General features: G+C 36.9%; 1 protein-coding gene across 1 annotated transcript in view; it reads left to right on the top strand.

The window, feature by feature from the left end:
* The window catches only part of GUCY2C (guanylate cyclase 2C), a 174,681-nt gene that overhangs the window by 44,109 nt on the left and 114,949 nt on the right, over positions 1–15,623 (top strand). The window contains exons 8-11 of the mRNA XM_075182882.1: positions 4,189–4,324; positions 5,712–5,797; positions 9,759–9,870; positions 10,044–10,125. Coding sequence (XP_075038983.1) covers positions 4,189–4,324; positions 5,712–5,797; positions 9,759–9,870; positions 10,044–10,125 — 416 coding nt within the window. The remainder of the gene's footprint in view (positions 1–4,188; positions 4,325–5,711; positions 5,798–9,758; positions 9,871–10,043; positions 10,126–15,623) is intronic.

Here is a 15,623-nt window from a genome sequence, read left to right as displayed (position 1 = left end):
TTACATTTTTAGCTCCAAAAGCTATTCATGGGGGAGAATTGAAAGCTGCTGACATCATACAGATGGCATATCTGTGAGGGATGGCCATATGTACAATGCACAAGGTGTTTCACTGTAAACAGAACAGACATCATCATCAGCAGCAGCTATTTATCAACATACCTTTATATGTCAGAAAAGCTTTAAATACACTCTAGGGAGCTACATGAAGGAAAATTACCCTTTGAGTCTATACATCTTTGCAAAAGGTGGACATATCCTTTAATATATTGATTTTGTTTTAATTGACAAATCAGTTCTAGCATCATGTACCAAAGATAAAGTAAGGGTTATAACTGCAAAAAATGCAAACATACAGCAGATTTGCACAAATGCCCCTGATAACTTTGATAACTTTACACATAAATAGGTGCACATCTACTGCCCACTATTGGGTAGCGCCTCCATGGAAATATCTGGCTCAGCCATTTGCACAAGTGTGTATTTTCTTGTTAAATGTACCTTTTTAATCTGTGTAATGCACTTAAAGCAAAATATATTTATTTTTGCTATGCTAATAAAAAAGAAAGCCTTGAAAAAAGCAATGTGCAATTTAGTAGGGTACACAATTAATTTAACAATTATGTATAAGTCAAACAAGAACATAGAAACACTTGAATGTGGTTTGGTCTGGTAAACAGAAAACATTGATTTTACATCTGGTACAATATTAGCTGCATTCTTGCAGCTAGCACTTACTCTACAAGAACACTCAACCATGTGGGTGTCTCATCAGAAGGGTCACTGTAAAAGGACCTGTGGTAGCACCTTACATGCGCACGCTATCCTCTTATTTTGTTCTTAGATACACTCGCTATAAAACTCACACTTTTCCTTACACAGTGTTGCCTTACTCAGTCTTTTGACCACACTAAATAACACAAGTTTTACAAAACTATTTATCCAATAATCACTGTATCTCAGCAGTACTTCACAGTATATATTCGTTATAAATAGTCAATACTCACAACATATATATGTATTTAAATCAAAGTATTTTACTGGTAACACAGAAAAGCTTGTATTCACAATTCACACATATATCATAACGTTGTTCAACATAACGTAGTATATCAATATAACATTAACCCTAGGTTCACCACCGTTATTCCTTACACTATCCTAGCTTTACATATGTATCCTTAATAAGAATCAGTATTCATAATATTGATATAACTATCACAAATATCAGACAATAGCTACTCAATTATATGTATATAAATAGTTACATCCACATTACAAATACACATATAGCTCTATGGATATATATATATATATATATATATATATATATATATATATATATATATATATATATATTAATGATACTTATCAAGTCCTTGTATCGTCGGTCCGATTCTTATCTGCAGTGTAGGGAACGTTCCTGTAGCATAGAATCTTTTCTTGTAGCTTAGTGTAATATATATATATATTGTAGTGTGTTGTAATCCTATAGATCTTTTCTGCAGTGTAGTGTATCCCTATTTCTATAATGTTCCTAGTGTAATGTTCCTAGTGTAATGTTCCTAGTGTAGTGTTCCTAGTGTAGTGTAGAGCTCGTTGTTAAGGGGCAGCAGGCATCCAGAGAGAGAGAAGGGGGTCCCGGGTCTGGACTTTTATAGTCCAGACCTGGAAACTCCCAGCCTCCCAAGTAACAGCGTGTGTGTGTAGTGATTCACCACACACACATGGAGCTTCTTGTGTCCAGGGCTGATGATGTCATCACCCCTGTCGGTTCTCCCCACTATGTATGTGTCCAACAGTAAAAAGCAAGTGACCCTCCCAGTGTCCCAACACCCTCCTTTGTCTCGGGTTTCAAAGCTGTTATCGGAAACTGACCAGAGTTGTGTGTGGGGTTTTACAAACACATGCAAAATAGCTAATGTTGCAATGTGGCTGGGAGGATGGGAGGTACTTTGAACAATGCATGAAATGGCTTGAGAATCATATCATAGGAGAAGGTTCTTCAACAGTCACGATTGTTCATTTGCCTCCATACTGATGTGTTAAGTCATGTGATTGCACTTGATTACCATTATAAACAGGAACCACAGACTACAAATTGGCACATGACATCACAGAGCGAAATTTGCTCTGTCGGTGCAAATTATTGAAACTTCCTAAATTACCTCTTCTATTCATAAATGTTATTGAAGTTGACTACATTTAAAAAATAAAAAAACAATGAGGAACATAGTGTTTCAAGTGTTAGGAGTTCATGATGAAAACTACTGGCCCATTTGTTACCTATATTCTAGTTTTTCCACTAGCAGAAAGTATTCACCCAATTGAAAGGTGATATGGTCTGGTTACATCACCCATCCAAACTGGTGAATCTTTTCAAGCTGAATAAATTTAATAAGAAATTTTAATTTCTTTTAATTCACCAGACATTAAGCTCTGGGGTCAGAGACTGAAAAGCAAGCTAAACAAATATAATAATAATAATAATAATCAATAATACAAACTATTAAAGTGTTATGTAGCGCTGGTCGACAAGGCAGTCTGCGCATAGGCACTGGTACCCTGACCTCCGGCTAGGGACTAGTGTCTTGGCAAGCCTGCAAACAAGTGGGGGAAAAATAAGAGAACACCCTGCACGAGCAGAGAAGATAGGATGGCATTCTGGGAATAAAAAAACTGAAAAGGTACAGCAGTTGGAATAAGAGAAGAAGAAGCATGGAGGAGAGAAAAGGAAACAGAATTGAGTAAGGGTTACAGCAGTGATGTGAGAGACCAATGCTGTATAGGCAGAGGAAAATGCAATAACAGGAGACGCTATGAAGTGGGCTGTTGGGAGAAGTCAGAACAGAGGAGCAAATAGAAAAAGAGAGTCTGACAAATACCAATGTTTCTTATATTGTTCATATGATTGGACTGAGCCATATTTGTTAGTTAGATAGGGTTGCGGTGTAGAGCCCGGAAGAAATTTAACTTACACCCTTTTGCAGGACTGATATATCATTACAAGGGTGAGGACAGGGATAGTTAGCCAGAGTGATTGGAAAGTCAAATTAAGAGAAAGCTGTAAAAGTGTTCAGTTCTTCATGCAATATTTATAAAGAGGAGATCATTTATTTAGCAACTATTATATGGATGTCACTGTTTGCTATGTCTGCTAAAGAAACTCAGTGAAGAAACGGAGGAAGGAGAAAGCTGTCATTACTGTGAATGTTAACAAAGCCCATACAATTCAGTACAAGTGAGAGAATGGCGTAACCAGGAATTGCTATTAAAGTTAGGCTGGGAGTTAGGTGGATTGGGACATTGTCTTGTACTTCAGGCTGCAAACTGCTTTATGTTGGAGGTGAAAGGAGAAAGGGCCTATATTCAAACTACCTTATGATAAAGCTGCAGAACTATATAGATATATATGTATTTGTTTCTTTAGGACTGTATTGGTATTTTAACTGTTTATAGATGTTTAAAGTGATTTAGATAGACATCTGAGTAGGGTTTTATATCAATAGTTTAGTCTAGCAAGTAATATACAAGTGGTAATAGAGGTACCTCTATTTTATAATAGCTCATAGAGATCTGTTTCAGATGTTGTATAAAAAATGCTGTAGTGTGCTTTTTGTTAGGTTTATATGATTGTATTGTTCATACTATAATAGTCTAAATTTCTATAAAGTTCAAAAATCCCTTTTCAAAGCTTTCGCTCAGCAATAAATGTGTCGGTGTAGCCTCTGAATTCAATTTAGTGTGATTACATTTTATGTGAGTGTCCATGTAGTCCAGAAAAGGGGAGTGGAGGATTCTTTAGTCTCCCTCTGGTGTTGCTTAATCCAGGACACTACCCAATGAAAACCCTGGTGTGAATTGACTAAGGTAGAGGCACTGTGCTACTATTGATGAGAGAACGTTCAGACCACCCTTAGATAGAGCATACACTTTGATGTGCATACATACACACGCTAGCACTACAAATGGGTTTAGTTATAAATCATTAAACTGTTACAGCCATACATACAATATAATATGTTCCCGCACTTGTTGCACAGTTATACGTAGACTGTCCACACAGACAAGCTAGCTCCCTGCTAATTGTGTACATAAGGGTAAGGTTGCATAGGCAATAGTTAAGTTTGGTGATATACCATTACATTTAAAAAAAAATCACGTGCATTAATATTTCCTCTTTTTCAGCTAAAAGATCATTATGCTGCTGGATATCTGGAAGGGGTCTTAATGTTTGGCCATGTTCTGAAGAAGTTTCTCAACTCACGAGATATCAGCCAAAATTTCAGTTTCATTCATCAATTTCGGAACATGTCTATTAAAGGTTAACTGACATATTATAGTGTAATTATATTCACAGAAAGCACATATAAATCATATTTAAAGATAACAGCAAAACAGAGAGACAATGGGTTTAATGCAGAGTTGGTCACAGAATGAGAATAAATTAATCTAAAAAAAAAAATCACGAAAAATATTGTATTTCCTCCCATATGCAGAGCAGTACACATCTCGAGATGCGCCTGCCTCCGCATCAGCTGCTTATATACTGGCTTACGACAAGTCATCGCAATCATCGAGTGCCTTTTAGCAGGCGCAAAGGTATATGCGTGTTTCTGTAGGGCTGCATTTGTGTAAATACGTCTTTACTGTACTCGCCCAAAGTTAGAATGCCCCTTCTTCCTATCCCGCCTCCCCAGACTGGCATAAGTGCCAGATCACACAAGTCTGCATTGGCGCATAAGTGTGTGCCCACTTTCTGGGCATGAGATATGCTACAAAAACCGACATATGTCCCACTCTGCATCATATCTAATGTATTTAACTTAAACAATCAAAAAAGATTCCTGTTCATGAGGTTTTAATCACATTAAGAACGCAATTCAGTACACAATAAAAATATCATGGGCTCTTGACAAAAGATTTATTCTTCATTGCGAGAAAGGATGATTGTTGTGTTTTCTGGTTTAGTTAATATGCCCTTGTTAAAAGGAATATCCACATTTTACATTTTTTCCTTAACTAAATCTACAAATTGTATGCCACAATGGTATTACATCTCTAATTGCGGGGATCCAATTGTTTTTCTATGCCCCCCCAAAAGGGTAGAGCCCAATGTTGAATAGGCTGGGCTCATTCTTGCACAATTTAAGGGCTAAAAATGGATATTGTAGATAGAGTTTACTATGCAGTTTGGCATACTGCATGTGGGGTTTGTAAACCGCACACATTGGATGCTGTTTCAGTATTCAGATTTTAGTAAATCCAGCACTTTGGAACGGAAAACCGCATCTGATGTGTGACAAGTTGCAAACTTCATACCAGTACATGTCCCCATAGGAGCTTAAAATTAAACTCTTTATAAGATCATAGTTGTGCTATATTTGTGAAATTGTCTTTTGTTTTGTTATCATCATTAAAAAAATAAATTGAAGCTTTATGCATGGGCTACACTCAGCAAAGAAATAGGACATATATGCTATATGTCCTATTCCTTTGGATTTAGTAAATTATAATCACTATTACTTGAGGAATCACAAATAGATTGTAATAACACCCACTAAAATGTAAAACAAGGAAAAGAAACAATGTAAGTACACAATGAATCCCATAAAGATAACAAACACCAAAAATGTATTGAAAGGGGCAAATAATTGCTGCATTACATTTCTATGTATTCCAGAATGTTTCAATGTTTTTTTCCGTTATAGGTGCTTCAGGTTCAATAATACTAGATGAGATGGGTGATCGAGATTTAAATCTGACTCTTATGTACAGTTCTGTGATAACCAATAAAGTAAGTAAATACTACCAAAACCAACAAGTCAGGAAACCTGTGAAACAAATTAAATAGGGAGAAATAACATTACATTTTTGGGAAAGTAACTTCTATAGTGTGCGATCTATTGTGTCCCTACTTTGCAAACCTGGTCCTGATTTTACCCCTGCAAAACTGAATTTACGAAGCATATTGAATCATAAAACACCTTAGCTTTGCATTGGTGCTCCAAGATTGTCAACCAAGTGCATTTAAAGTTACTGGCTTACTCTCCAATCTCAGGAGATGCCCCTGAAAACTGTAAGTACACCTAAGTTTGTGGCAAGAAGAGAAAATCTGAAGTGTGTAAAAGGACATGCTAATAAAAGCGAGGCAAATATGCTAATTATCATTTAATAGCTAATCTCATTAATTAACCACTCACAAAGATAGTTTGCCATGTCCATAAAAGAAGAGGTTATGGACGGAGTTTAGATGTATCAAGCTCACCTGTCTTGCCAGGATGCTTAGCATTCATGTTTGGGCAAAGATGTTATCGCACACACATGGAAACATTGTTCATCGGCCAGGGTTATTGATGTCATCACACCTGGCTGGCCCACATGGCAGCATTGTGTGTGCGCTGTCTGTCCGATCGAGGGCAGGTGCAGTGCGGCTGCCACAATAGGCAATCCAAAGAGTGGGAGAGCTCCTTCACAAACTGCTCTGTGTAAACCTCATATTAGAGTCCACCCGCATACCACTTTAAGAGATAACCTTTTACCAAGTTAAACTTTCCATTTTATCACCTCAAGTACTTCTTCATTTAGACTCTTTTATAGCTTAAATTAATCATCTGTGTGAGGGGCATTGGGACTGCCTTTACTATATGTGGCTCTCTTGAAGTGTTGAAACTTGCATAAAAGTGCCCTTCTCTGCCAAACTGCAAATGGAAGGTACAATATGACATAAAATGACATAAAATTATAGGCAATAAATGCCTGACTCATTAAGGAAAGTATGCAAAAAACTGAGTAAGTTTTCTTCTGGACAAACCATGTTACAATGCAAGGGGGTACAAATTAGTTTATTGTTTTGCACATTAGTAAAATACTGGCTGTATTTCATGCAGCACACAAATATTTGATAGCTTTATTTGTACACTAAAATTTAAAGCTGATTTAGGACATGCCCTGCCACAACAATAAATCGGCCATCACATTATTAATTTACCTCAGATGCCACATGGTTTTGCCAAGGTCCAAAGTCACACTTGTTTTTTGCTTTACTTTCCTTAATGAATCAGGTCCTAAACGTGTAAGCAAATTTAAAGTTCTTTTGAAGAATGGAAAAGACTGTGTACACAGGAAGAATGTCCTTCTCAATTCCGTTATCCTGTTTCAATAATCTTTCTCCAAAAAATAAAATAGAATTTTTGCAATGCTCTGGAAAGCTAGGCCCACCTTCTCTGTACATTACATGGAATGTCCTCACTCTGTCCAACATCTAACATTGGCCAGTGCAAACTTCGACTTCTCCACCATCTTGCTCCTCAAAATCCATGTACGTGGCAGAAATCTAGACACATCTGCACAGCTCAAGGTGCACAGAGGATTTTGCACTGCATCTAAACTATTTTGCACTTCAATAATAACCTCAATGTGTTTATTTTGGTGCAGTTCAGATACTTAATGCACCTGGATTATCAAAGTTAGTTGATATAGCCTATGTTACCATAGTTATCACTAAATAAAAATTTTATGTCACGCACATGTTCCTGTTTATTGTTCCAAAATTAAGGAAGACAACGTCTGAAACTGTTGTGGTGGCATCTCAAAAAGTGTAAAAAAGTTTAGGCAAGCCTTATGTCTATGTACTGACAATTCTGCCAGAACCAGAACTATGAATTAGTTGCTATCATGAATTGACATTTTTGTAACTGCTTTTCCGCTTCTATACATCAGGATGGTTATATTAAGATTCATTTATGGATTTGTATTTGGCAACCTTGTACTAAATATGTTGCTTTATATTTCTTGGGTCCTGGAAGTCTTTCAATAAAGTATTGAATTCATCCAGGCAAGATCTATTATGGTTTTTTTTTTTATAATTTTGAACATTTTTCATGTTGCCTCTGACTCAGCTCTATTCTGCACATTTGGATACAGTTGTGTGTTAGGAGAAGCTTTGTGTTGTAGCAAAGGTCAAAAAAAAATAATGTTGCCTGAACATTTTCAAGCCCTTGCTGAAAAGCACAGAAGGTAATCAGAATGATAGATCAATAAGTTCAGTGAAAGTTACAGAAGGCAATATAAAAGCCAGTAATACAAAGCTGTCCAAAGGTGAATATTGCCTTTAAGAAGTAAATTACTGGCTGGAATGCACCAAAAATTGAATGACAACTGAGTAGCATACAGATAATATATATATATATATATATATATATATATGCACAAGAGGAAAGGGAGAGGACACTAAAACAGTGTAGTACTGTTAGAATAACAGCTATGCTTTTATTGACTAAATTATGCATACCAGAAAGATAGAATATTACAAGTATATCAAATACCTTTCCCAGATTATTCCAAATCTCATAGCAGAGTGCATAGACCTTCGTGATTAAACCCAATACACCAAACCCGTCCAATGGTGTATATGCGTACCAGAAATATAAACGTTATAGCTTATCTGCATGTAGTCCTGAAGTCTTCATGTGTTCACTGTTACTCTGATATATGGCCAACAATGCAACCAACAAGCAGAAGTATCCATTCAAGCTTGGCCAAGCTTTATATTTCTGGTACGCACATACACCTTTGGACGGGTTTGGTGTATTGGGTTTAATCACGAAGGTCTATGCACTTTTTCTTGCCCTATATGCTTCGTCTGCTATGAGATTTGAAATACTCTGGGAAAAGTATTTGATATACTTGTAATATTTCATCTTTCTGGTACGCATAATTTAGTTAATAAAAGTATAGCTGTTATTGTAACAGTACTACACTATTTAGGTGCCCTCTCCCTTTCCTTTTGCGCATGTTATATATATATTATACATATACACACACACATACTGACCATGTACAAACTGGAGTGCACTGTATAAACAAAATATATGACAGGTTTAAGTGTCACTTACATTTTGACCTTCCATAAGTTATAATGAGTTTGGAGAATATCTACCAATATCTTTTTGTTTTTTAAAAAGGCACGTAAATCGGGCATATACACATCCGTATTCAACAAGGGGCAGATCTACAGATACACGTGTTGTTGAATACAGATCTAGGTGCGCTCTGATCTTTAAGATGCCCAATGCTTGAATCACTTGAATTGCCATAGCGGCATGCGCTCAAATTTGGCACTCCCTTACTGTACATTGACTACATGCATTCACCCATTCCTCTCCCCGTTACACGCCTGATATCGGAGGTTGTAGTAAGGGTCCTTTGAGCTTGAAGATTAATTGGATGTTGCAGCGTTCACTGGCGCATTATCCAGTTCTGATCATGCGCAGAGCGATTTTATGCAAATTATGAAGCATATCAGCATTTCTATTCCTTAATGAATGAGTCTATTATGTGAATCCTCTTATCCTTAAGGTTTGTTATGTTTTAAGTAACACTTGAAGTGCTACCAAAATGGGAGTTAGGGGGAACTTACTTATCTCAGAGCACAACGACTTAATGTTAAATGGATCTTAAAGGCATGCCAAGGTCTCCTTATTGAGAGTGCTTAGAGCACTTGGCCCATTGATCTCTATACTAAATTCAATGTAAATACACACTTTCCAAGTTCCATTAGTGGTCTGGCAAGTGTTTGGGAAATTGATGGTATGTACTGACATCTCGTTCTACTATAGATATCAGTGACCAGAACTCAGGCTTAATATACCACAAACACATGTGTAGCACCCATGTGAAATATAGGAAGCAGAATAGCTATTTATTGAGAAACGGAAATACTGGGTATACTGTAAACTCTTCTTATTTCTGTCCAGTATACAGAACTTCTCCAGTTTGACACTAGCAAAAATAAAACAACTGTCTTAGACTTTCGCCCATCCTTTATCTGGAAAAATCACAGACTTCCTAGTGACGTTCCTGGGAGTGGTAAGTTCCTCTTAGCTTGTAAACATAACCTATGTGGTGAGTGTGTGTATGTATGTGTATGTGTTTGTGTGTCTGTGTGTGTAATATATATATATATATATATATATATATATATATATATATATATATATATATATATCACAGTCTATTTAATTTATCTATTTCTGTCTTAGGACCTAATATCATGACAATTGCGGTCTTCACCCTCACAATTGCTGTAATACTTGTACTCATCATTGCACTGCTTGTATTTCGGTAAGTCTTGCCCTTTAGATAGAAATTACTATTTTGTTTTGAAAATTAATCTGAAATGCCAGAGTTACCTAAAATCCAACAAATAATGAAAATGATCAAAAAAATTTCAATCGTGTCTACCCATAAACATATTTTATTTATTTTACCTCTTACCCGCTAACAGCAATGTGAAGAATCTTTACAGGAAAACTATAAGTAGGCATAATAAGCACACTTAATAAAATCTACTTTAATTCTCCACAACTCTACAGCGCTACATATTTGTACAAATAGAATTTAGAGAAGTTGCACCCACTATTCATCTGGTTTCAAAAATCATATTTTTACTAGTAAAACTCTAGTAAATGCAAGTGTGGCTGGATCTATTATAAATAACTTATAGTATAAATGTATTTATAGGAAATAGTGCAGGGCGCTTATTTATATCATGTACTGATTTTACTATATCGTGTGGCACTTTGTATAGGAAATGCATCCATTTCTGAGGTTTTGATTTCTGATGCAATAAGCATTTGCTGAGGAAGTCTGTTGTGTAGCTCAGAGAGAAAGTCCTTAGTAAGGCTAATTAAGTCTATTCAGTGAGTAATCACCATGTCCTTTATAGTCTACATGCACCACAGGAGTTTGTTACTGGTGTTCCTGAGTGGCCTTCTGTCCAGTTTGTTAGAACATGTCTGGTCAGTGGTCTAGAACGCTGAAACCTAAATAATTAGATTTGTTATATATTCAATCGTTAAAAGTTGCGACCACATGCAGTATTATCTAGATAATAAAGAGTCAACATATAGATTCGATAATAACAGATAAAATACAAGCATTTAATAAAATGACATAAACGTGTGTGCCGGCCACAGCGTGTATAACATATAACAATTGTGTTTAAAAAGACCGTGGGTAGAGGACACTAGAGCAATTGTCAATAGTGTATGACACAATCTAATGTCCATCAGATGTCCAAAAGCGAGGTCCAATGTCAATAGTAGTGAAAAACCCAGAGGGAGTGTAGTAGATGGTGAGCGGGTATTTACGAGTCCTCGTACTCGATTTGCTCAAGGCTCAGACAGAACTGATTAATAAGTCTTACTTGTAAAGAAACGGTGATCCTTGGTGGAGTGTCCTGGATTGGTAGGGAGGACTGTGGCCAAGCAGCGATGATCATATGGGTAATAATGATGAATTCTACCTGCAAACACAAGGGACAGCCATGGGCACCAGATTTGCCCCCAGCTATGCCAACCTGTACATGAGTGATTGGGAAAACAAATACATTTGGTCGGACAGTAGCTGGGAGGCAAATCTGGTGCTATGGAAGCGGTACATAGATGACATATTCATCATCTGGAACGGATCAGAATCCTCCCTTCTCCAATTCCTATCATATATAGACACCAATGATTATGGTTTGAAATTCACAGCAAAACACAGTAAAGTTTCTGTCGAATTTTTAGACCTGGAAATTTTCATTCTTAATAATACAATAGCTACCAAGACATATAGAAAGCCAGTTGATGTAAATAGCTACATCTTGTCAAACAGCCATCATCATCCTCAATGGCTGAAGAGTATTCCCTTCAGTCAATTCACAAGAGTCCGACGAAACTGCACACAACTGGATGACTACATCACACAAGGTTCCCAAATGGTCAAAGAGTTCCAAGAAAAACAATATGACACTCATCTAGTGGAGAAAGCCTTTGAACAATTAAAACATACCGAACGGAGCTCTCTATTGAAATATAGATCAGATGATAAATCAAACACCACGATGACTACATCCAAAAACAAGAACCAGGTATACTTTATATCTGACTATTCAAATGGAGCCAACCAGCTGAGACATATAATCAATAAACATTGGCATATTCTACTCAAAGACGAAACATTAGGACCCTCACTATCAAAACACCCTAAAATGGTCTTTAGAAAAGCTCCGGATCTAAAGAAATCTCTAGTTAAAAATCATATTAGAAAAAATATTACAAATAACGACTGGCTAACTACTGCAAATAAAAAACCGGGTTTCTACTATTGTGGAAAATGTATCAACTGTAAAACCCTTAATCAGAGATCAACCAATGCTACTCTAAATTTCCATTCCTCGTACAACAATTCAAGTTTTCCCATAAATGATTTCATCACGTGTGACACCAAAAATGTGATATATCTGTTACAATGTCCATGTGCAAAGCAGTATGTGGGTCGCACAATTAGACCACTAAAGATGCGGATAGGTGAACACATCAGACACATAAAAAATGGGTTTGACAAACATCACCTCTCCAACCATTTCAGACTTGAACATAACTGTGATCCCACCGGATTAAATTTTATAGGTCTCAAACATGTACAACTAAATTGGAGAGGTGGAAACAATATCAAATTAATCAATAAAGAAGAGTCAAGGATGATTCTCCTTCTCAACACTCTAAAACCACGAGGTCTAAATATGGAATTTGACCTATCTTTATAAACAACTACACCATATTTAGGCTTCTGTACAAGTTCTATAATCTGGATATTTTGAATAATGGTTTTTTTTGTTGTTGCTGAGCTCACACCCCACTAACCTCCCGTAGGTGATATCTCCATGTTCGCTACGATCATAACACTCTGGTATGCCCAACCTCTATCGAACTTGGAAGCCAAGCAGAGTGTAGCCAGACCAGTACCGAGATGGATGACCACTTGGGAATATCTGGTATAGTAGATAAACATGTTGAGAACACTATCCCAAAGGTGATGGAAAAGTGGGAATGTGACCAGCTAGCCATTAATCGACTGTCAGAGTGACATTAATACACAGTCTCCTTATGGACCACAAATGTGTATGGCTACACATGGTCCACACAAACACCGCCCCTTAGTATAGCATTACAGATGTACAATTGATCTATCTTTACCTAATAATATTCCTATACTGTTTATTCACAAAGGAATATTAATATATCTGGATTATAATGTAATAACCATGACCAAATATAGGTCAATTGCTCCATCTCAATGTACATGTATATATAAAATGTCCAGTTAACACAATGTACAGTTTTTGTTATATATTCTGTATTCATTTTTTCCTTGATGTGTATAATGTCCTCCCTCTAAGAGATTGTATGGTTACACTTACATTCAAGTCACATGATCTCAATCATTGTCCTAATCATTATATCTTAGTATGCTGACGATCATGAACACTATAGAAACCGATATTCCTCTGTGGACATCACGAGTCACATGGTCTCAATCACTGTCTTAATCAATGTCATCCAAGTATGCTGATCACGAACACTATATAAACCCAAACTCTCTATGGACATCACGATCCCCTGAGGAAATTTGCTGTAGCAAATGAAACGCGTTGGGACACACCCCTTTGTGACGTCAAACCGGAAGTCCGGAAATCCATCCGTGCATCCCACTGTGGAACGCACGCCGTTCATCGACATACACCGCTGGGTGTATTACCCATATGATCATCGCTGCTTGGCCACAGTCCTCCCTACCAATCCAGGACACTCCACCAAGGATCACCGTTTCTTTACAAGTAAGACTTATTAATCAGTTCTGTCTGAGCCTTGAGCAAATCGAGTACGAGGACTCGTAAATACCCGCTCACCATCTACTACACTCCCTCTGGGTTTTTCACTACTATTGACATTGGACCTCGCTTTTGGACATCTGATGGACATTAGATTGTGTCATACACTATTGACAATTGCTCTAGTGTCCTCTACCCACGGTCTTTTTAAACACAATTGTTATATGTTATACACGCTGTGGCCGGCACACACGTTTATGTCATTTTATTAAATGCTTGTATTTTATCTGTTATTATCGAATCTATATGTTGACTCTTTATTATCTAGATAATACTGCATGTGGTCGCAACTTTTAACCATTGAATATATAACAAATCTAATTATTTAGGTTTCAGCGTTCTAGACCACTGACCATTAATCTCCAAAAGGAGCAATCGAGCGCTCACCTCTCACCAATCTATCAATATAGGAAGGGATTCCTTTTTTAGTTGAGCCGCTCTTGCTACCTAAAGAGTAGAGCGCGAGTTCCATACCCAATATTGTATTATCTGTTATCCCGGAACCTGCGCCCCTCGATCATAGAAATGCCATCGTACGTATATACAGATCCCTTAGGCCTAAGATCCAACAGATTACTCCATTTAGACAACACCTTCCCTATGAGCTCAAGACATGTCACCATACCTTCCAAAATTACTGACCATTGTCAACTCATCTTGAAATTTGAGAAATTATCACACAAAGAAATGCAATTATGGTGGGATATTTTCACAATAGAAAAATATCTAAAAGAGAAACTGATCCCCAAAGGTCTAAAAATCAAAAAAGCCCCCACTCATAGTAAAAATAACCCCGAATTCATGCAACATTGGCAATCTGCACTAGATCTCTGCTCCTTTCAATTGATGGAATTATTAATCCACCAACGGAAGGAGGATCTATTGCAGATTGAAGACCAAATTAATACACTAGATAACACCATAGGATCTGTAAAAGATGATCCCGATTATCAAGATTTGTTTAAATTAATAAAAGATAGACTATATAAAAAAGAACAATCCATTATCAACAAGAAAAAATCTAAATATATGAGGGACAAGTTTGGTGTCATAATCCCAAAAACCAAATTAAAAACATGTCCAAAAATTCATCGAATGGACCGGATAGATCCTAATAAAACATCACAGAGAAATATTGGTTCACACACCCGAATCTCTTCAACAACCACTCTGCCCTATAAAAAAATGGGTATGACTTACCAACAATATATGTCCTTTATACACCGCAAAACCAAAATTCCTTCAACGAATAGTAGTAGCATCAGCGACATTGCTGATCTGGACACAGACACCTCATCATTAACTATCTCTGTATATGATGTATCTATTCCCAACTATGAAACATTAGCCATCCAATCCTTTGAATTAGGGTGGAAACGCAATACACCGCAAAAACAACAAATAGAAAATGGAGAAACCTTCTCAGCACAAATCTCTTCGCCAATACCGACCAAAAACAATTCATTATACTCCACACCAACATTAGCCCCAGACCTGCCGTTATTGGTCAACACCTCTGACTCCACAAACAAACAAGGATCTGACCCAATCTCTCAAATAGGTCATTTTTTGGGGCTAGGCCCAAAATTTATGAACCTTCACACAAGATCCAACCAATTAAACCCTACCAAAAGAAAATTAGACACCTCCGACGAGGAAGGAGAGGAGGTCAAAAAACCAAGGTCGTAACCACTAAGTCCTCATCCTCATTGAAACCCTTAGGAATTTTCAATCTGAGTTCTCATGATTTATCACAGACACAAATCAGTGTACTCAATAAAGGGTTGAAATATGCCCCCACGAAGCCTATCAATAAATTCAATACTATTCTAGATGTTCAACGGTTTGTTAGGAAAATCACCCTCAAAAAATTCTTCGCAAAAACACCATTAGAACGCATTAT

Source organism: Mixophyes fleayi, chromosome 8 (genome assembly GCF_038048845.1).
Source record: "Mixophyes fleayi isolate aMixFle1 chromosome 8, aMixFle1.hap1, whole genome shotgun sequence".
In the NCBI taxonomy this organism is placed as follows: Eukaryota; Metazoa; Chordata; class Amphibia; order Anura; family Limnodynastidae; genus Mixophyes; species Mixophyes fleayi.
The sequence above is the reverse complement of the archived record's forward strand: the minus strand, read 5'-3'. Positions and strand labels throughout refer to the sequence as shown.